The 20,686-nt window shown below is 36.6% G+C and overlaps 1 protein-coding gene across 1 annotated transcript; it reads right to left on the minus strand.

Moving 5' to 3' along the window:
- Positions 1-1,713: 1,713 nt before the first annotated feature.
- Positions 1,714-20,068, minus strand: EXO1 (exonuclease 1). Its single transcript, XM_068409227.1, has 13 exons — positions 19,908-20,068; positions 17,769-17,888; positions 16,741-16,864; positions 15,775-15,912; positions 15,343-15,555; positions 13,399-13,586; positions 12,529-12,625; positions 11,691-11,907; positions 10,381-10,636; positions 8,704-9,127; positions 8,068-8,169; positions 3,734-3,927; positions 1,714-1,855 (listed from the first exon to the last, which is right to left on the minus strand). Exons 1-13 carry the CDS (start codon positions 20,066-20,068, stop codon positions 1,714-1,716), a joined length of 2,376 nt encoding a protein of 791 aa, XP_068265328.1.
- Between the last annotated feature and the right edge of the window lie 618 nt (positions 20,069-20,686).

Genomic DNA, 20,686 nt, shown 5'->3' on the forward strand with positions numbered 1-20,686 from the left:
TCCATGATCTGTACACCCTCTTCTTCCACTTGAGCTTGCCCAGCAGTTCCCTGTTTAACCATGCAGGTCTCCTGGTACCCTTCCTTGACTTCCTACCTGCTGGGATGCTCTGATCTTGAGCTCGGAAGAAGCAGTCCTTGAATGCTAACCAACTATCTTGGGCCCCCTTACCTTCTAGTACCCTGTCCCATGGGATTTCCCCTAGCAATTTTGTTTTCCCTTCAAAAATTCATTCCGTCATCATTAATAATATTATTTGTAGCAACACAAAAATTCATTCTAGGCAATAGCTCTATGACTGGAAACACAGAAACATTTATCCCTGGTCTTTATTTGTCACATCATACCAGAGATAAAAATTCACATGGAATATCAATGCTAAAAACGCTGCTTTTCAGGAGTAGGGAATTTCTAGCGGTGCACATATGAGATGAAGCCTGTCCTACAGCATCATTGCTTCAATTCCTTATATCTCATACCTTCAACACAAATAGAGAAATAAAAGGACTGCTCCCACAAATGTACACATAACCTACTCTTGTAAGCAGCTTCTTTGCAATTTAATGTAGCCAGTCACTTTAGTTACATAGATGCATTCTCTTAAAGAGAAAAAAAGTACATTGCAATAAAAAAAAAAAACCCTGCCCCTCATAGGTGAATTTCAAACTTTAAATTTTTGTGAAAAGCTCAAAGATGGAGGGAAAGTATTCATCTCAGGAATGGAAAGGATACAAAAAGATATCTTAACCTGTGAAGTATATCTTCATCTGCTGCAGAAGGAAATACTATCCTTTCCTTAAAAAAAGGAAAGGAATTTAGGATTTGAGTCAATGTAAATACATGTCTTATTTTAAAGGTAGAAATCTGTAATCCCATAATATTACTTCATGATAATTCAGTCTTCCAAAGCAAGGACCTTAGTCTCCTCGATTCTTTCCCTTTAGTTGATTTGCTGTTGAAGATGGAAGCTTGGTTTGTTGTGAGGACAATGACCTTTTGTAACCCTTAGCTCTGAGGACTGATATTTTGTGTGTCTGTTGCAGGGTAAGACTACAAACATGGAAAGAGCAGGTAACACTAGTTCTTTGGAGATCATTCTATTAATGTGAGAATTTGGGGACCAAATATTTGTGATTGATATTCCTTTCTGCAGTCCCCAAGTTATTCCCACCAATAACATGACCGTATCAAACAGAAAGCTAACCTTATAGGGAAAAGAAATAGTTAACAGAGTGCTGGAAGTATAGTGAAGGCTGTTATGAACACTGAACAGCTCTTCTACTCCTGTCTTGGAGCCAGATCAGGCTCTTGAGGAAAGAAGGAAGAGGCAAAAAAGTGATCAACTATTAAAAATTAAGACAAACTTCTGCTGCTGCTGTTGTGCAAAGGCAAAGCCATAGCTGCTGTAGAAACTTGGATTGTGTATTTGACCTGCATGAAATGCCCAGGGGCAGCTGAAAAAGGTTTGGACAAAAGTTTAGCAGGGGACTTTGAACAAGAGAACACAGGCATCTGAAGGATTTTATTCCAGTCAGTATAGAACTGTACCTTTCAATTCACGCTTTTATAAAAAAGAGGACAAATCACTAGTCAGACTAATATATATGGTTGGTTTTCAAAGCATCTTTTCTTTTTCAAAGCATCTAACAAAATATCCAGAAGGTAAATTTTGACAGTGATTAAAAATGCATCTTATTGTGCACAACATACAGTTCATTGGAATATAGCTCTCTGAACATGACTATGTTCCAGGTGATTAAAGATTTCTTCTTCTGTTTCTGGAGTGAGCTGTATATTATCTTTGATTGGAGACAACGGATCCGACTTTTTACAAGAAGGAAGTTTTTCGTACTCTCTGCACAAAAAAAAAACGAAGACAAAACAAAACCCAAGAATGGTATGATATCATATGTTTGTACCCACAGGCCTGTAAGAACACATAGGTTAAAACAAAGCAAGACCCCCTCACCTAACTACCCGCTCATCTATGAATAAGTCCAAAATAAAAGTTCATGATGGAAAGCTTTAATTTCAATTTCACTACAAACGAACAACTTCACTGAAAGTTATTCCAACTGTTCCAGTTATCCTGTGACAGAACAGTAGCTATCAGCTTTATATCTGAAAGACTGTATGTACCCCATCCTACTCTGTGTTCTACATGCTTCCTTAACATTTAAGTCTTCTGAATAACTGTAGTTTCATATATATCCCGTGAGTCGTCACATCAGGACAGAACAGATTAGTGTCCCACATGATTTATTTGCCATTAGACAATACAATTCTTAAGCCATAAGGCTAATTTAGAAACATTTTAAATCAAATTAAAAAAAACAACAAACAATACTGAGAGCTAAGTAAGTCTTGGCAGTGAGAAAAACCTTTTTGTGAAATAAATTAAGAAAAGAATCCCCTAACAGCTAATAAATAGTTCATTTACATAGAATTAAGTAATACATACAAAAATATGTATATCCCCAGTATATACCCAGAAGTTACAGACTAACCAAAACTGGATGGATAAAATGTGGATGTTGAGAGCTAAGTCTTGCAACCATCAGCAAACAAAAGGAACAGAGTGCCATCTAGGCTCACTCTGTTCTATCTGCCTGTATTCTGATAAATCAAAAGATATGAATTTTCTCCCTGTGAACAACCCTGGTCAGGCATTCCCAATTACAGATCAAGCAATACATACAAACACTTTCACTTTCTCTTTGAAACTGTCATTCTTAACCCACATCAAGAGGATAATAAGTTTTCTAAAAATGTTAATACCACAAGTAATATTTTTTAAACATAAATCAGTTGTATGTTTATAATAGCCTACCATAAGGCCTAAACTTACTAAAATATATTCATCTGACTTAACACATGTTCACCAGTCTCACATTTACTACTCAGTGCAAAGAGAACACTTTTATCGTACTCACATTTGGTTTCAGGTTAATGAGAATAATAATTTTATTTAAATAAGAGTTATTTATGCAAAGTTGAGATTATTACTTGGAGCCGGGAAAGCTTTGCCACCAGGAGTTTTTACCTGAGCTCATGGAAATAGTGTCAGTTAAGATACCTACACTTTTTTTGGGAGTTCTTTGTTTTTTTTTCCTTTTTAAATAATCATTGTCCTTCAAGTTTAAACCTTGAAGATATTTGCAGAAACTGCAAGTTAGCCAAGTCATCTGCATAAGTGAAAACAATAGCATTTTTAATGCGCAAAAAAGGTCTCTTGTAACCAGAGACTTCAGCTAACAGAAATATTCCATCAATACTTCATCATCTTGATAGCAGAACAGTTCTGACAATCAGCCATCTCAAAATGTGAGAGGCACAAAGTTAAATAGAAACAACCTTCTATTCAAGTAAGTTTGGCAACTTTTATGCAGCTTTTGCATTTAGACTGCCTTTTGGTATTTGATGTCAAACAATGGTAATAATTTTCATGTAAATTATGTTAAACTAAATGCACTACTTCAATAAATGACTTTTAGCTGAGAGTTTTTCCTGGTTAGAAAGAAAAAAGTAATTAGAAGAGCATATTTACCACAAATCATACTTCATGGTTATATCAAGCTTAGATATTTTCTACATACAATTTTTAATTTCCTATCTTAAACTATTATCTTTATTAAATTGTGTGGAGGACGTGTAGAGTCTCCTTTGAAAACTGTTTCTTTGGGGAAAAAAAAAAAAGTATGCAGGGTGCTAAGTAAAGGGTTAAACAACACACCTTTTAAATTGGAAGTTTTTCCGGAGTTCACTAATGGTGACTTGCAGTCCCGGCTGATTTTCAGCATCACAGTGATTTCTCTTCTGCACAGGCGACAGTTTCCTGCTTAATCCGCTTGCTTTAGCTGGTATCAATGGCTTGAGCTTTGTTACAATACGTGACCCTACGCAACTGAATTTATGTAAACCAGGAACCTGTGAGATTTTAATAATAAAGCACAAATGGTTAAAATGACAGCCTGTAAGCAACAGATATTATGCTGCAAAGCTTATAATAAAAAATAAAGTGCTTTCCAATGTGTTGAGATAATGCAACCTGAATTGCCACAAGGTATATTTAGATAGCTTCTATAATCTAAAAAGCGGCATCTCAAACACATTAAACATAATGCAGCTGCAAGAACTGGCAAACCAGTTTCCATGTGTCTTTAGATTCTAAGAGGTTGCATATACACATTTCTTTTGAATGCAGTGTTTAAAGTCTGTTGAATATTTCTCTCATCTGTTCACATGAAAGCAAAACAAAAAAACTCTTCAATGTCAACTTTCAGAATTTTAAGAGAAGCTACTCTCTGTTATCGCTCTCTGTGATACCTATGACTTCATTTCTCATGAAATCTGAGCAAAGCACAGATATCAGTATGACTACTGCAAGGATTACTAGACCTCTAGTTGGACCTTCTTATCCAGTTTCTGTACCTGGAACTCAAAACAGCTGTGCTTGGCCACAATACCTCTCTCAAATGCAACCAGTCTTAAGTTTGAACAGATCAATTAAAGAAAAATACATGTTTTCATTATATAATTTGTTCTAGCTATTCACCACCCCTATTATTAAAAAATATATGGCTCATTTTCAATTCACTTGTCAGTTTCCAAGCACTGAATCTGTTTTTTCATATTTACAAGTACACGAAACTCATTTTGGCATGACCTAATTCCTATAGTTATGTCGGTCAGTGCGATTTTTACATTTCACGTTCTCATCCCTAATCACAATCTCTTATACTCACTCCTGTCATTTTTCTAGGGTCAATATCATGCTAACTGGCCGATAGCTACTCAAACTCCTCCTATCACGCTTTCTAATACTGACGCAACATTGTTGATCATTTTTGTCTTCTCAAACTTCATGCACAAAAAGTAATGAGTTTATTTTTACAACAGAAGAAACACACTGAAGCCCGATCTTTTGGATTTTTTTTTCCTGTGAGTAGCTTACCACATTTCATAAGTTAAAAGTTATACCTATTGCTATGTATTTAATCACTGTCTTCCCATTTATACTATATGTGCATAATCCTAGCACGATAATTAAACATGTAATGTACTTTTAGGCAAAGTTAAAACCTTCTTTGCCAAGTAAGTTCACAGTGTCAAAAGACCACAAATGGCTTATTCATATTTTCCATCATTTTCTTCAGTCTTATATAAGCTTATAGTTTTCCCCAATTTTTTGGGAAGCAGCCATTTGGAAGCACTAGAAGAACATTTTACTGTTTGAGCCATTCTGCCACTTCATTGTAGAATGTGAACTACTCACAACTACCAGCTTCGAAGTGATCACTCACTTCTAGCCAGCTATTTTAGCTTTGTCTGAAATGAGGACCAAAACATAATTATTAAAACATGATACCTGCAGAAGAGACGGTGACTGTCTATAGTTGTAAGAAATTCTTATTTTACAGTTGGCTACATACGATTAGTTTAGGATGACTAGTTTAGATTGTAAATAATGCTAATATTTTCCATTTGGATGGTGTTAAGAATAAAGCATTTTGCTCTAAATGAATCATCTTTACTGTTTTGCTGCATCATCTTTAGAAGATGGCACAGCTCTGCCTACTTCAGGTACTTCACTTAACTAATGCAAATAGCTCTTCCTCATCCAAGTATTTGCTATTTATCACCTAATTTTTTTTTTTTTTCTTAAAATAACAGATGTCAGCAGCCTTTTCTTCAAAGAGAACTCATACCTCGGTTCTTTCCAAAATGACATTGCATTTTGTCATCCCCCCCTCATACACAGTTGTTACACAGTTTCTTATTGAAATGACATTGTTTCTACCTGAATAGACTAAGCAGATCTCGGAATCCCAAATAAAATTTGGAAAAAAAAAAGTTTAAAATGTAGGCTAAAAATTGGAATGAGAATACTAGGAAGAACAAAAATAAAATCCTAGATCTCCCAGCTGTATTTTTTCTGTTTATCTATCACCTCAGCCATTTTTCAATGCATGTGAAGTCACCCATAATTCTACATTTCTTTGTGGCACTGAATTACATCAGAGTTATGACTTAATTTAACTAACCCAAAAGTAGGCAAAGCTGCATGTCAAACACCCACTAAGAAAAAAAACAGAGTAGATCGCTCTTTTCTTTTGTAAATATTAGTCTCTTTGCTGAGCTCAGAGCAATTGTGGAAAATGATTAGCAGTAAAAACCACAGCTGGAATACTATCACAGAAAAAACTACAAGGTCCTAGAGAGCTCACTATCTTACAGGCATCTGTTAGAGAAAAGCTTCTGTTAGTTTTGCTATTAGAATTGACTAGCTATGCTCTTCACATTTTGGACTGGAAACACGATAAGAGTTGATAGATTCCCCAGGCTGCCTCCCCCAATTATTAAATTTCTCTACAGATCAGCTATGTTAGTCAGCTTACCCAAATCACAATAAGTTATGTGTTGAGTGATTAACTGCTTCTTCCCTATATCTGGAACTCATTATTCCCTTCGGTATCTTTTACTGTACTTAACACCAGCAAAGATTTCCCTTGTTTTACACTTGCAATAAGCAATCCTAAGGGAAAACTGAGCCAAAAGTGGTGCTCCTTATCTCTGCCTCCTCCACTTCAATTCTGGCTACTTGTTCCAGTGGTCTCACTGGTGCTATGAGTCACAAGAGCCTGAGAGTCTGGGTGGGCCAGAGATCGAATATGACTGACCTTTGGTTGTTGTTGTCAAGTTAGTTTTCAGCCAGGTCAGTCTTCTGGTCCAACTCATTATAAGTATTATTACCATCACATAAAGGAAGCAGAGGGAACACATGGCCAAGAAAATAAGTGTGGGATATCCTCCTACTAGCAACTTCCTTTAAACTAACCCTACTGTCCTCACAGATATTCAGCAGATTCCTGTTGTCTGAAGAGCTCCGAGCATCCTGAGAATTCATTTATATACGATGCTTATGTTACGTCAGTACTTCTATGCTGCATATTCCTCTGTATTTAGTATATTCATTGTCCAAATATACCTTTAATTTGAGCAAAACATGTTAAATACATTCTTAAAAACAAAGTAGTAAAATTCTGAATCCCAGGATGATTTCATTTCATTGTCTTGTTGAGGAGAAGTGGGCAACATGTTAATCTAATGAAAAAGCATCAATTTTTGTAATCAGGTGTTCCAGAATAAAGCTGTAAATTCCAGCTTAACACAGAAGTTACTAACAATAACCACAAGATGTCACTATTACACAAAACACACAATATTCTTGTTTGGCAGCGAGAAGATGATGAACTTTGTCTACAAGAAAGAAGTTAGTAGGGGCATACACGAAAGGATGAAAGCATCTTCCTTTGACTTATGCATCTATTGGCCAATTCTAATGACAGTGCCTTGAGGAGTTACAGCACTTTTGGCTGTTAAGGTCTTAGAAGTTTTGTAAACTAGACAAATGTGTAAAGCTCTCAGAAATGTCACAAAGGCAGCACCTAAGTTTATTCTTAGACATCTAAGAAACCACACAGAAGTCAAATTATAGGTGCCCAACCAATACGAAAAATAACTGAAATGCAGGTTCTGAAGGAAAATTGACTCTCCTTTCCATACTGATTCTTCAGTGTCTAACAAGGCTTTTATAACTAGTTGATTAAAACCTTTCCAGATTTTGAAATTTAAACATGTTTTTCTAGTCAAAGAGGAAGGAGACTGCTAACCTAGCAGATTTATTGAGACAAGCAATGAAATGAAGTTGTATCTTGTGACTGTATCTGGATTATGAACACAACTGCAATTTGCATCATAAAACCTGTGTATTTAGCATAGCTGAGGAAAATTAAGAATTTTTTTTTTTTGCCTTAGCTTGGCTTCTTATTTTATAACAAAGTGTTTCAAATCCACAAACAAGTTGCAACTGTGATATTAGTCATAGGTGACCTGGTTATAGTTCATCTCAGCTCTGATGCAGATGAACAAGAAAATAGTTTTCTCTTGCCAACATGAGCATTGCTCAAGATTCTTTCATTAAGAGATCTAGAATGAACTAGTAGACAGCAAAAACTCATTTTCAGTGTTTAGTAGAGCTCATAGTAGAGTTAAAAGAATTTTTACCTTGGTCTTTATGTTCATATTTTTTCTGTCAGTTGGAACAGCAGAAAATACCAGAGACCGAGTACATTGCTCATCAGACAGTTTTGAATTGGAGTCAGATTCCTTCATCAAAAGAAAATTCATTTGGTTTTAAAAGTTTGATTTGGTTTTGTTTGTTTGGGTTTTTTTGTTTTCTTTTACACAATGTATATTTTTATATCTACACATATATACTTTATAAGGTATAATGTTTTCAGCGATTCTAAGAACTTATAAAAAACCTGGGCTTATTTTCAGCAAGGAACGCTATGGTGACAGACATATGCTTTCTGAAAGGACTTCTTCAGGGACTAACAAAAGCAGAGAACAAAAGCTAGCCTAGCAGGTTTTTTTTATGACCCACTGTAGTGATAGCAGTGGAAAGACTGAAAACAAACTAAAACCAAAGAACAGACTTGATTTAAAGCTAGTAAGTCAATCCATTCTACACAACTATGTTAAGCATTGACAAGTTTTGTTAGCACAAGCTACATAATCTGCAGGGGATTTTTAAAGAGGAGACTTTGCTGCCTAATTTAGTTTATAATTTAAAGTGACAGCAAATCCTGAAACAACATATAGTTTTCTTACTTCTGCATCTGAAGTGTTGTTAGACACTTGCGGTATTTCTGAAGGCTCACAAGACCTTTGAGACTGTGATGACTGTTTCAGTTCCATTGAGCGGGAGGATTCCTCCTCCGATTCGCCACTCTCTATTTGTACCCCATTAATTTGTTCTTCCTGGGATACCACGCAGTTGCTTCTCTGTTGGTGAAACTGATGTGGAAATACAGTATGAGATGGACCAGGATTTCCTGAATTATTTACAAGGCTGCAAAACCACCGGAAGCAACTTTTCTGTGTTTCTCCATGAGGTGTAAAGAGAGTCCTTGTTGAATTTTCATTTTCTGAAATCTGAGAAACATCTTCTGCTACATGTTTTACTTCATGTTTCTGGCAATCCTGCTCAGCATCTTGAGTTGGATCACTGTCATCCTTCTTCGCTCTACCATCAAAAATAATTGCATCATTGCAGAAAAACCTAAAAAAGTGAAAAAAGGTGAAGGCAAGGGAAAATTACTGCAAATGAGTATTTCATCTGCAAAATCCAATAATTGTCTCTAGTCATCAATTTGATTTTTGAAGTGCCCTTGCAGACACAGATTATTTTGACAATGGGAAAAAGTCTTAGTCCCTCAGGGAGGCTTTTAACAGATAACAGTAAAAAAAGACGGGGGAAAAAAGCATCTGTAAACATGTCATTCATTGACTGAAATACTAATAGGATCTTCATCCGAAAAAGAAAAACATCTAAGCAGCCTACAAAACTTAAGAATATATTCATTAACTACCATAAGGCTAAACAGTAGTGAAACACTTCAGCACTTATCAAGAAAACTAGAACCTATCTAGTTCTTTTCCATGCTATAGACGCAGTTCTTAAGAGTAATTACAAGTCAGGGCTTTTTAAGAAACTGAGCATTGCTTTAGAGAAGAACCTACCATCACTGACAACTCAATTTTTGATGCAACATAACAAAACTGAGCTCGGGAAGGTGTGCGTTAAAACTAACGAACATCAGTATTAAGACTGTTCTGTAAAATTACACTGCTCAAAAATATTCAGATTATTTAAGATAAAAATTACACAGTAAGAGATATAATTGTGATAATGCTTTGTAAAATCAGTTCAAGTAAGTGTGGCCAAATGGGACCAAAAAACCCAGCCTATTAAAAAAAAACTAACAAACTCAAAGTCCCTTTTCTCAAAGTGCTGGCATAGAGATCAGGAGCATCAACTGAATGGGATGGGATAAGAATAGGTATTTGTCATACAGCATGACCACGTTCAGCTTTACTGAAACAAAAAAAAAAAACCACCCCTGTCAACATAAACCAATATATGAGCAACTGCTTATGTGTTTGGCACAAAGCAGCTACTTTTTTTTTTTTTTTTTTTTTTTCTTTTGAGAGAGATGTCATATGACCTTTACTTGGAAAAGAAATATGGCCAATTCCTAATTAATTTTGGTACTCAGAGGCTAGACTGTATCGAATAATCTCACAGTCTTCATTTCTGCAGTAAAAATTGACATTATTTATCTATCTCACACATAGATAGCATGCCTAGCACAAAGTGTTCTCCATCTCAGCTCAGGACTACAGGTACCTTAATACTGTTGCATAAAAAAGTCTGACATAGTATTTTTCTCATTTTCAGTATTCAGGTTATTTCAGCAACCAGGACAGTGAATGGTATTTTGCTACTTACTAAAACATGTGATGCAAGCATACCTGCTTCTTGTTCCTGGAACAATGAGAGCATCCTTCTCTTTGTTTTTCCTTTGTAGAAAGGAAGCAAATTTATTTCTAACTCTGGGCAGAGAGTTAGAGCTTTCTTGAGTAACAGAATTCCCTGAAGAATCAAGGCTTTGTATTGCTGAGACACTCTTTTGTGCTTGACCATCATGATCGCTCTCCTTCTTGAATTTTTTTGCTTTTGAAAATGAATATTGGTTCAACAGATCTCCATCTGAGATTTCTTCTAAATCTAAAGACAATTTAAGCATCACTGTAGAAGCATATTCAAGAATTAACCAGTTATGAGAGAACTGATCATTACATACTCTCACAGGCTTAAAAATATTAGTAAGGTCTGGTAGGAACATTCTTGACATTACAGTTCAGAAGTCTTAACACAGTTGTTTACTAGTACATAGCCTTAAAAGTAACTTCCTATGGAAAGGTAGGTGGAGTGAAGGCAGAACAGCTGAAATGAAACATGATGATGTTGTTTAGTTCTTTGTGTGGTTTTGTTGGTTTTGTTTTTGTTTTTGTTTTTTAAAAAACTTTGAAAGCAAAACTAAATTTGACTTACAGTCAGGTTGCTAAACTAACAACAAATATTGATAAACCAGGGAGTAGGAAGATATCAGGAGTAACAAAGGCAAAAAAGGAGCCCTAGTAGCATAATCAGAAAGCAAAGGAAGCAGAGGAAGAGAAAAATACGTAACGTATCAGATAAAGCACAATGGGAACAAAGAAGCGCCCCTTCTATTACAAGCCCACAGTTTATTTCAGCACAGGTAACTTAGGTGGTGTAGAAGACAAGATAGCACAGATTTATTAGAGAAACTTGGAGTAACGAATACCCATACAGGGGATACAGGCAGCACGGTGTTAGGAAGAGTACAGAAAACATTCTTTAAATTTTCTTTCTGGTAAAATATCAACTCTAGGAAAAATAGGCTATTTTATTTTCTTCACAAGCCATTATAAGATGGAAATTAAAACCACTAAACCCAAAAATACCTCAAAATAGAACAGTTGGCATTAAAAATGACAAAACTGAAAACAACAAAGTTTTATAACAAATAAAAGAGAAAGCTAAAATCAAGTGCTGCTGAAAGCTTGCTGCCACCCTTAATCATTATGTAGGCTTTAGTATTATGGCTCATTACTCTTGCAGCTTGTTGAAAACAGAATACAGACAATAAAAGTTAGAGTTAGGCTTCTAAAATCTCATGCCATCAAGTCAAAGAAAATCCTTCCCTTCCCCACAACCTTCTACTGTTATTTATATACTTATTTTAATAAAAACCTACCACTCCTTGGCCTTTTTGACAAGAGCTCTTTGCCTGGAAGTTTTAGCCCTTTAACACTAATTATTTTCTCCATGCCTCTGGTTGTTGGTTTCTCTGCTAAATGTATTTTATGAGGAACAGGATCTGCATTAGGGACAAGCTTGTAATCTCTGCTCCAAATGCTATTTACATGATTAGCATGTCTGTCATTCCAGCCACGACTTCTCTGCTGCACAGGCTAAAAAAAAAAAAAAATTAAAAAAAATAAGACATAGGTTTATAATTTTACATATGATTTCCTGATTTAGCATATAAGGACATTTTGACATCTGCACACCAACTGCTGACATACTCTACACATTTTTTTTTTTTGTTCCCATATTCCTCACATGTCCAATACAAATTATTTTTCTTTTGTGCTGCCATGACTTCCTCATTCCAACATGGTGCAAGTAGCCAACTACTCATCTCAGACAAAACTGCAAGTTTAAATTTTATTTCTATTAAAAAAGGCTAATTTGGGAAAATATTTTCCTCAGAGTTATATACTTGGAAGAAATACGTACTCCAAAACTCTTTGAGAATTTTCTTTTTAAATCAGTTACTTCTGTCAATAGTATTAAGGACTTATCAAAGAGTTTGAAAGTAAAACAAACATTAAAGTCAAATGCCTTGAAAAGTAAGATTTTAACCTGTACAGAAAATGACGAATGTGTGTTTGTGGGAGCATACGCTTTCTCTAATAGTAGAACAGCTTTCAATGCCAAGTCAGTTGTGGATAACATTCAATCATATTTTTCCATGAAAGTTCAGACCCACATCAAAATCTTAGTATATAACTTTAGAACAAAGATGTTACCTGTGCAGTGTCAGGGTTATAGTTATCAATTTGTTCCATTGTATCAATGTCGATGTTGCCAATGGCAATTTGAAAAGCAGTATCATCACCAAAATGTCTGTCCCCAGCATATTAAAGGAAAATATCTGACTATTACATTAATTTTCAAGAACTGTAGCATGAAAGTTAAGACTAGCTGTTTCCCATTTTTATGCAAAAAAACATTGCTAGAATATTAACCAAAGCATTAATACTACTACTAATGGTTGAATCTGATGCAACAGCAATTGTAATAGATCTGCAGTGCTTGGCAAATCATGAAAGTCAAAAGGAAAACCTTCAATGATCAGCAGGAAAGTTACCATCTTTCGCCTTCCTAATTTCTGGAAGCACCAGAGATTAGGTGGCTTGAAAAACATACACAGCTAGTAACTATTTCAACAGTCCCCTCTTTTTCTTTGTTTTCCTAATCTTCCATGCTGAAATTTCATGACGCACAGATGTGGCAAAATGCTACTTGTTCTATAGGAAGAGATATCTGGTAAAACAGGGAAAGCTTTAGATTAGGCAATGAGTTGTACATGGATTGCAAGAATTAAACTGGCAGAGATTATAACAAGATTAACACATGCATAAATTAAAGACAGATGTAAAGCAACTCGAACAGTTTAAATATAACCTGTGTTTAATGAGTTGTTTTCCAAAAAAAAAAAAATATCAATAACTTTTGCCTAAAACAACATGTCAATGATAGGTCACCCATTTACCCCCTTTAAGACTGCAGAAAAGCCAAGCTTTAGTCAATAGCAGAGATGCAATGAAAAATAGTGCAAGACACCACGCCTGCTCACCCTTATTTCCCCACGTGATGTTTCAACACAGAAAGGATACCGTCCTGCATAAATGAGTGTTTCTGGATCAATATCATCACCATATGCATTCAGAGGAACTAATTTTCTGTTGATGGGATCAAAAACTAACTGATAAAGGAATGTATTATTGGCTCTTGTAAAACCCTGTATGTATTCTTCTGGTACTGTTATATTCATCTTCAAGTACTGCCCCATTTTCTTAATAACCTGTCAAAAAAAAAAATTGCTTAACTGTTTCATTTAAACAGATTACACAAAAGGTTAAACACATGTCAATTAAGTATCATTGCTTTTCATTATATGTAGAATGTGTTACAACAAGCAGATTCAACCTAAACAGAGGAGGGAAAAAAAACAGTTTTGTACATTATTTTCCTACTCTCAAGCTGTTTACAATCATGTAAATAACACAAATCAACTTTTTACAAAGACTTCTTGTCCAATAAATACAAAATCTGAATATAAATACGGAGCATCTCCTTAAGGTATATTTGTTAAGACTAATGCATATTAAATTTTATAATTCATATTACCAGAACACATAAACAATATATGGGTGTTTTTAGGGTACGAAAAAGCAAAACTAATCAGATTTCTTCCTCACCCTTCCCCATTACTCATCATAAAAAGACTACAGATTGATCTGGTAGCTCCTCCTATATATTATTACTACACCACTCTAAAAGAAGTTTCTTTTAATTCATTGTCCTCTGTTTTTCTGTTTCACAGAAGGCAGATTATGTTCTTTTGAAGATCACGTTTGTCATATTGCCAAAAGCAAGAATCTGTCCTCCTCCCTAAATAAAACATCAGCTGTATTTTGTCCATGCATCCTAAATACAGGCCAATTTACTCATCTCATTGTGAAATATGAGTTCAAACGGTCACTGTTGGACTACTTGATATCTCTTGACTCACTCATGACTTCCCAACTCTGTTGGAAAACAGCAGTGATGAATCACATGACAAATTACTAAGTGAAAATTTTTTCAAGTGATTAAATCCTGACATTTTGCTCAAAAAAACCCATTAACTTCAAGGAAATCAAGATTTGTATGGAAAAGTTCTAAGTTCCCTTTTTAACTCCATAAAACCCAATCAGACCAGTTGCTTTGATGCCTGCTTTACATAATATAAAACTTTTAAAACTAAAAATCATAGTTCTTTGTGTACAGCTTACGCAAGAAAAAACACTAAAGCATACAAGTAACTTAAGAAATAAAATAACATAGTAAGTTAATTAGACTGCATATTTAAATGCTTTTCTGGATTAGATTTACCTGCCTCCAGGACTGCCATGTAAGGTATTTTTCTTATCAGCTCTTAAAACCCCCTCTCTTCTCCCTTACTACCTACACAGAAATGATTCCCACTCTCTTAGCCTCTATATTTCCTAATATTAGGTTTGTTTTCATTTCACACATTGGATAAGAAAAAAATATCCCTACCTCATATTTTGTTTTGCACTATACCAGTTTTTTTCTTCCATAACATTTTTAATATGTAAATGTCTGTATCCATATGTTTGTAATCAAACGCAAAACAGGAATCAAATAAGATTCCCAGTCCCTGCCCCTCCTTCATATGGGCAAAAGTGTACTTATGCAAAAGTAAGAGTTCAATTAGCAGTTCTAATAATTAATCTGCAAAAACAGAAGAATGAGCAGGTAATGTGAGTCTTACAAAAATTAAGTCTCTCCTCAAATAGAATACGCCCTTGAAGGATTAGAACAATTCTTTATTTAAGTTTAAGTTGGTGTATTTCATTAAATATATAACTTCAACACTTGAGTAAGTTTAGCTCAGCATCTTTCTAAAGCACAGGTAAAAAATACTTCTTCTAGCATTCTCCTCAAAATGGGGGAAGTCAAGAACCCCTCATATATTTTCAATTCAGCGATAATTTTGTATCTACAGATATAGGCTCCCAAAAATCCAATACACAAAGTGAAACTAAGTTTACCTTTATAATATCTGGATTGTTGGCTAATTTTAATAACTTGCACGCTTTACCTAACCCAATTCCATAAATTGACGAGAGGTAGTCACAACCAGAAAGAATACACATGTAGCGGAATTTCTCTTCTGTAAATACATTTCCAAGCTGCTTGCAGTTTCCTAGTCGAGCTTGATCTATCTCTAGTCCATTTCCAAACTTGTCAATTTTCAGAAACACCTGGAAATTAAGAGGAAGTGAAAACAATAATTTTTACCCATATAAGCTAGTTTGTTGCACTTGGTGGAAACAACACAGGCTGAGTGCTATTCTCATCCCTTCTGTTTCCCTCATTTATTGAAGAAGAGTAAATCCATACATCAAACACATTTGGCAACTTTGAACTCTGCTTTTAAGATATCAGTGAGAGGTAAAGGCTATTAACATTTTCTTCCATACCTTTTTACATCCAAAAGCTAAAAGATCGGAGTCTTCTGTAATTATAGCTTGAACCACGCCAGTCTTATTAAGATAAGCCAACTGAGCATCAGCTTCATAAGGAGCAACAATACAATCAACTCCCTGGGCTCGTGCAGCCTGTACATAAACAAGAAGTGTACAAGTACTTTGCATCCATTTTCAGTAATGATCTTAAGACATCTGAAAGCATAAGAACCCCTACATCAAAAAACTGAAACCATGATCTTATCACCCCTCCTCTCCCACCCCACCCCCCATTAGAGCCTGATATTTCATATTCAGTGTAGACCTATATAGACTAGTTTACAAAAATAACCTTTTCTGCTCACTGCATCTGAGCACAGGTGCCAGCTTCAAACTCATGCAAATTATTTCCAGGACAAAGAGAAGAGCATTAGAACAAATGTAATACTGTTTTGATAAAGATTCTATGATTACAGTGGAAGGATGGCAAAAAGCTATTAGAAAGGTTTTAAGCAGCCAAATTTTTTTCTGTCGACTATTCTCAGGAACTACCCATGGTGGGGCAGGGGCGGGAGGGCGAGGGGGACGGGACACGGGACAACAGGGCATAATAAAAATGGTGTTTATTTTTTGTGCAGCAAAAGTAAAACTGTAGGTGCTATCAAAGTTAGTTTATAGCATTAACATGAGATGTATTTCAATTGACACATCATCATTATTTATGCAACTGACTGGGCATAATAAATCTGAAGCGAAGATAAATTTTGTTAACTATGCCTAATGTAATCCAATGTATGGAGGACAATTAGAGGCTAAGCAGCGGGGGAATATTTGTGTTGCCTACAGAGAAGAGGTAGTGATGTAGCCACACAAAGGCAGAGTAAGACATGCTACCTACCGCATAGTTGTGGGTTTTTGGGGGTTTTTTTGTTTTTTTGTTTTTTTTTTAAGTTGCCCATATCAACAGCATTGACAACTTACTTTAATAACTTCATGAGCCATAACGTGGGTAACATTTACACTGCGCCCAAAACATTCGCTAGCTTCTGACAGTCTCCCTTCCTGCAACAATTGTTTTCCCTTCAGAAGACTAGCTTGACGCTTCCTGAAAGATAAACAAAAATATCCACCAATCTCAGATTATTTTTCATTTAAAAGAAAAAGTAGTGGAAAGGACTAAGAGAGACAGGTCGGAAATGGGGGGGGGAAATTGTTTTGAAGATGAACACTTCCCAAATCTGTTCTACTGTGTAATCTTTTAAAACATAATAACTAAGTCATTATATTGACAAGGATGATTAGATTGGCATGTTGAAATTTATGTTTTCTCAGAAAACAGTGATAACTCAGGAACTGAAATCAGCAGTGTAAAAGAAGAGATGCACCCACTCTCAGTTTCCAGCAAAATAGATTTAATGGAATTTGGGAGTATCTGACATCAGATGCTTATTGGTTTAGAGGACAGAAGGCATCATTTACTTCATTTCAAATATCGGAAATTGTTCACTCCACACTGAAGCAAGCATATGTCGCATGAGAATTAATAAATAAAAACCACTAGTGAAAAATTCTCACTGCTTCAGTAAGAAGTCCCATTATATAGGGACCGGAATCCAAACCTGAAACAAGTTTATCTGATAATTTGTAGAGAAAGATGAGGAAGGTGGTGTTATTTTTAAATAAAGTTATATTGGGAAGAAATATTTTTGTCCGGAGATCACAAGGGCAGGTAAACTAAAAGCCTTTAAGACATTACAGGAACTAATGCTCAGAGGCTTACTTCCTTCCTCTATAGAAGTGCTTTCATTTATGAAGTGCATTTCTATTTTTGGAATAAAACCTCTAAGAAGAAGTTTGTATGATTTTTAAATGAAAATTAAATGAAATAACACTACATTGCAGGGAAGTTTACCAGAGATTACTACCCAGCTGAAGTCTGAGGTTTTTCAAATGAATTGTAGCGTTAACCATACTGCTTTGCTTGCAAATCAATACAGTTCAGTACTTACTCTCGTCGGGCCTTTTCCACTTCCTTCTTAGAAGGTAGGGCGCATCCATCAAATACCAAAATTGGTTTAATTCCAAACGAGAGGAGCATGTCAACAAGTTTCATACAGAACACTACATAACTGTATCAACAATAACAAAAGTAAGAAAAGAAAGATAAACTTTATTGTTAAGCACAAGTCTATTGGATATTTTCTGTTTACAGGAAAGGAGAACTGTAAGTTTAGGACTAACTATTGTTCAAGGATCTTAACGGGCCATATATTTCTTCAGCATCACAAAAAGAGTAAGAACACTTGAATGCTGGTTTTTTGGTTTGTTTTTTTTTTACAAGAAAATTCTCCACCTCCCAACTCAGAACTGGACTGACTGCTCCCTACTCCCACACAAAATGAAATAAGAACTCGAGCACAATTCAGTTTGATTTTGACACATTAGGATTCAACACTGCCAAAAACTTTACAAGTTAAAACATGGATTACCTTTTTAGTTTCAGCAAGTCATGTCATAACAGCCAGGGAAACAGGAGGCAGACAAGCACAGTACCTTTCCCTGAAGCCTTGTGAAAGGCAGACTAAATGCACTTTTGTAGAGTTAGAAGAGTGACAGAGTAATAAATCTCTCCTTGTAGAACTATCCACTCTTCTCTCCAGATGGTGGACACATGCTATGGACAGACATGCAAACATATCTTCCCATACTAAAAATACAGGCACAGTACTGAAAATTTTCCAAAAGACAGGGGAGTTCCCCAAACTGTACCAACAGTGAAGATTGTGTATGGACCAGGAGGCAATCCTCCACTGCCTTCCAAGCCTGTCCCTTCCCTCAGATCGCTGATCTCCTTACCTGTTATTTCTACAGATCTCTATGATATCATTTCATCAGCAGCACAGAACTATAATAGCTGCTGTAAACACTTAAGTGCATTACAATGACACTCAATGAAAAAAAAGAAATTCAAGTTTGTGTTTTCTTTTAAGGGCACTGTTTAAAACAGCAAGAGTAACCTTTCCAGAATGGGGTGGGGAGGGGAGGGAGACTGGCACTTAGGAGCACTTAAAATCTAAGGATATGAGCACTGAAAAAACGGGATGTAGAGCTACCAAACAAACGGAAAAATAACTATGATTTTTGAAAGACAGGAGAGAATAGGACTGTAGCTATATAATACCTCAATTCAGATGAATTTTGAAGTGTGAAATGACTCTCTACACTAACAGTTAAAGTACCAGTCTAAGGTCAGCAATCATATGTGCATGGAAACAAGATTTGGTCATAAAGTATTCATACAGTTAAATTAAACCATTCCAAAGTTTCCTATGACTATGTTTCTCCCATCAGTCAATTCCTCTCTCAACTGAAATGTGTCCTACTCTCAGGACTCTGAGGGATCTTCACTACCTTCAAAGGCAGGTAGCAGGGTTGGATTAAACTCTACAGTTCTTCATATCAACAGAAGTTCTTCATATCTAAAACAAGAGCTCAACCCAATTTTCCAGAACTAGGCAAGAACTTATGCAAGTCTGATCTAAGCTCCAAAGCTGAACTTGAAATACGACCACAATTTGTTTCCTTCCTTAGAAATATAACTGTGTAAGTAAAAAATCCATGTTACAGTAGAAAAGCTACTCTTACTAAAAATATAGTATGTTAAGCAAAAAAGCTTACACCTTATTCAGAGCACAACACATCTATCAGAATTCTTCAGTATCATTACAACTTTCGTCACAGCAGTATTTATAACCTATCACTTCATACGCATAAGGTTCCTGAAAATAATACTAGATTTGAAACATACAAATTGCATCTACAGAATCTCATCAGGGAGATTTGATTATAATTGAGAGCAAGACATGTTGGGAAAAACCTAACTCACCTAACTGCTGGTGTTTTAATAGAAAATATTTTAGAGAGTTTTTTCCCCCCTAATATATACTTCAATATTTATTTTGCAAAGTTGGAAAGCTATTTACTTATAGTCAACATTTCCATATCCACAAAGTACAACTGGGACTGAGAATTCAGAAGCAACAGTAAGAAGTGAAACTGCTTTAACTTAGTTTTTAGCTCAAGATATGTCAAGCTAACAAAACTTTAATGTCTAAGAGGGACCAAAGGGAAATGTAACAAAGCCTTACAAATCTGTTGGCTCTCCTCGGGCCAGCTTTTCAGCACAAGCATAAGCGCCTTTGTGCAGCCAGCAGTAGGTGTCCACAGCTACCGTCTGCCCTTTGTATTTCTTCACGTGGGCAGGTTCAGCAGCCTCCTTGACGAACTGGAGTAGGCCCTGAATCCCCATGATGTTGCTTTAACTGCAGTCGGGAAAAAGAAAAGCGTGAGCACAATGCTGAGTCTCGATCTTCGCATAAGGAACGTCAGGTCAGGTAGCAGACAGGGTGCTGGGCTGAACCAGAGACAGGAGAAGCTCCTGCGAGTGCCATCACGCACCCCGCGCAGCCGAAGCTCCTTTCCGCTGTCCGAAGAGATGCAAAAACCTTTAAGCCAGCGGTGCGTAGAGCCCGCGGGGACCCGCCGGCGGCTGGGGGGCAGCAAGCCCCGCGCCCGTCCCCCGACAGACAGCGGGGTCAGGAGGGGACACAAGCGGCGCCGGGCACGGGTCCCTCCCCCCTCTTCGGGCAGGGGCTCAGGGGCCGGCGGGGCCTCAGCGACTCCCGCCGCCCCGTCCCTCACGGCCTCCCCCCGAGCGGCACGCACGTACCGACACCGGGAACTGTACCAGTCCGGGGGCGAGAGGGCCTAAGGCAGCTCTCGCGGCTCGGGGCGGCCTCCGGCGCCTGTGCTTGGGCGCGGGCCGCAACGGCCCAGGAGGGCTGAGAGAGGGGCTGGGAAACAGCGGCACCGACCGCCGCGGGGCACCGACCGCCAGTACCTCGTGAGGGGGAGGAAGGGGACGCCC

Source organism: Nyctibius grandis, chromosome 1 (genome assembly GCF_013368605.1).
Source record: "Nyctibius grandis isolate bNycGra1 chromosome 1, bNycGra1.pri, whole genome shotgun sequence".
In the NCBI taxonomy this organism is placed as follows: Eukaryota; Metazoa; Chordata; class Aves; order Nyctibiiformes; family Nyctibiidae; genus Nyctibius; species Nyctibius grandis.

What these genes read in the sequence shown, in the direction of transcription:
- EXO1 (XM_068409227.1), bottom strand. Translation starts at nt 20,068, where the DNA reads ATGGGGATTCAGGGCCTACTCCAGTTCGTCAAGGAGGCTGCTGAACCT. An exon ending in GTCAAAAAGGCCAAGGAGTG is followed by an intron (nt 10,637 to 11,690) that starts GTAGGTTTTTAT and finishes AATTGTCTTTAG; the next exon opens with ATTTAGAAGAAATCTCAGAT. An exon ending in AAAAACTTCCAATTTAAAAG is followed by an intron (nt 1,856 to 3,733) that starts GTGTGTTGTTTA and finishes TTTTTTGTGCAG; the next exon opens with AGAGTACGAAAAACTTCCTT.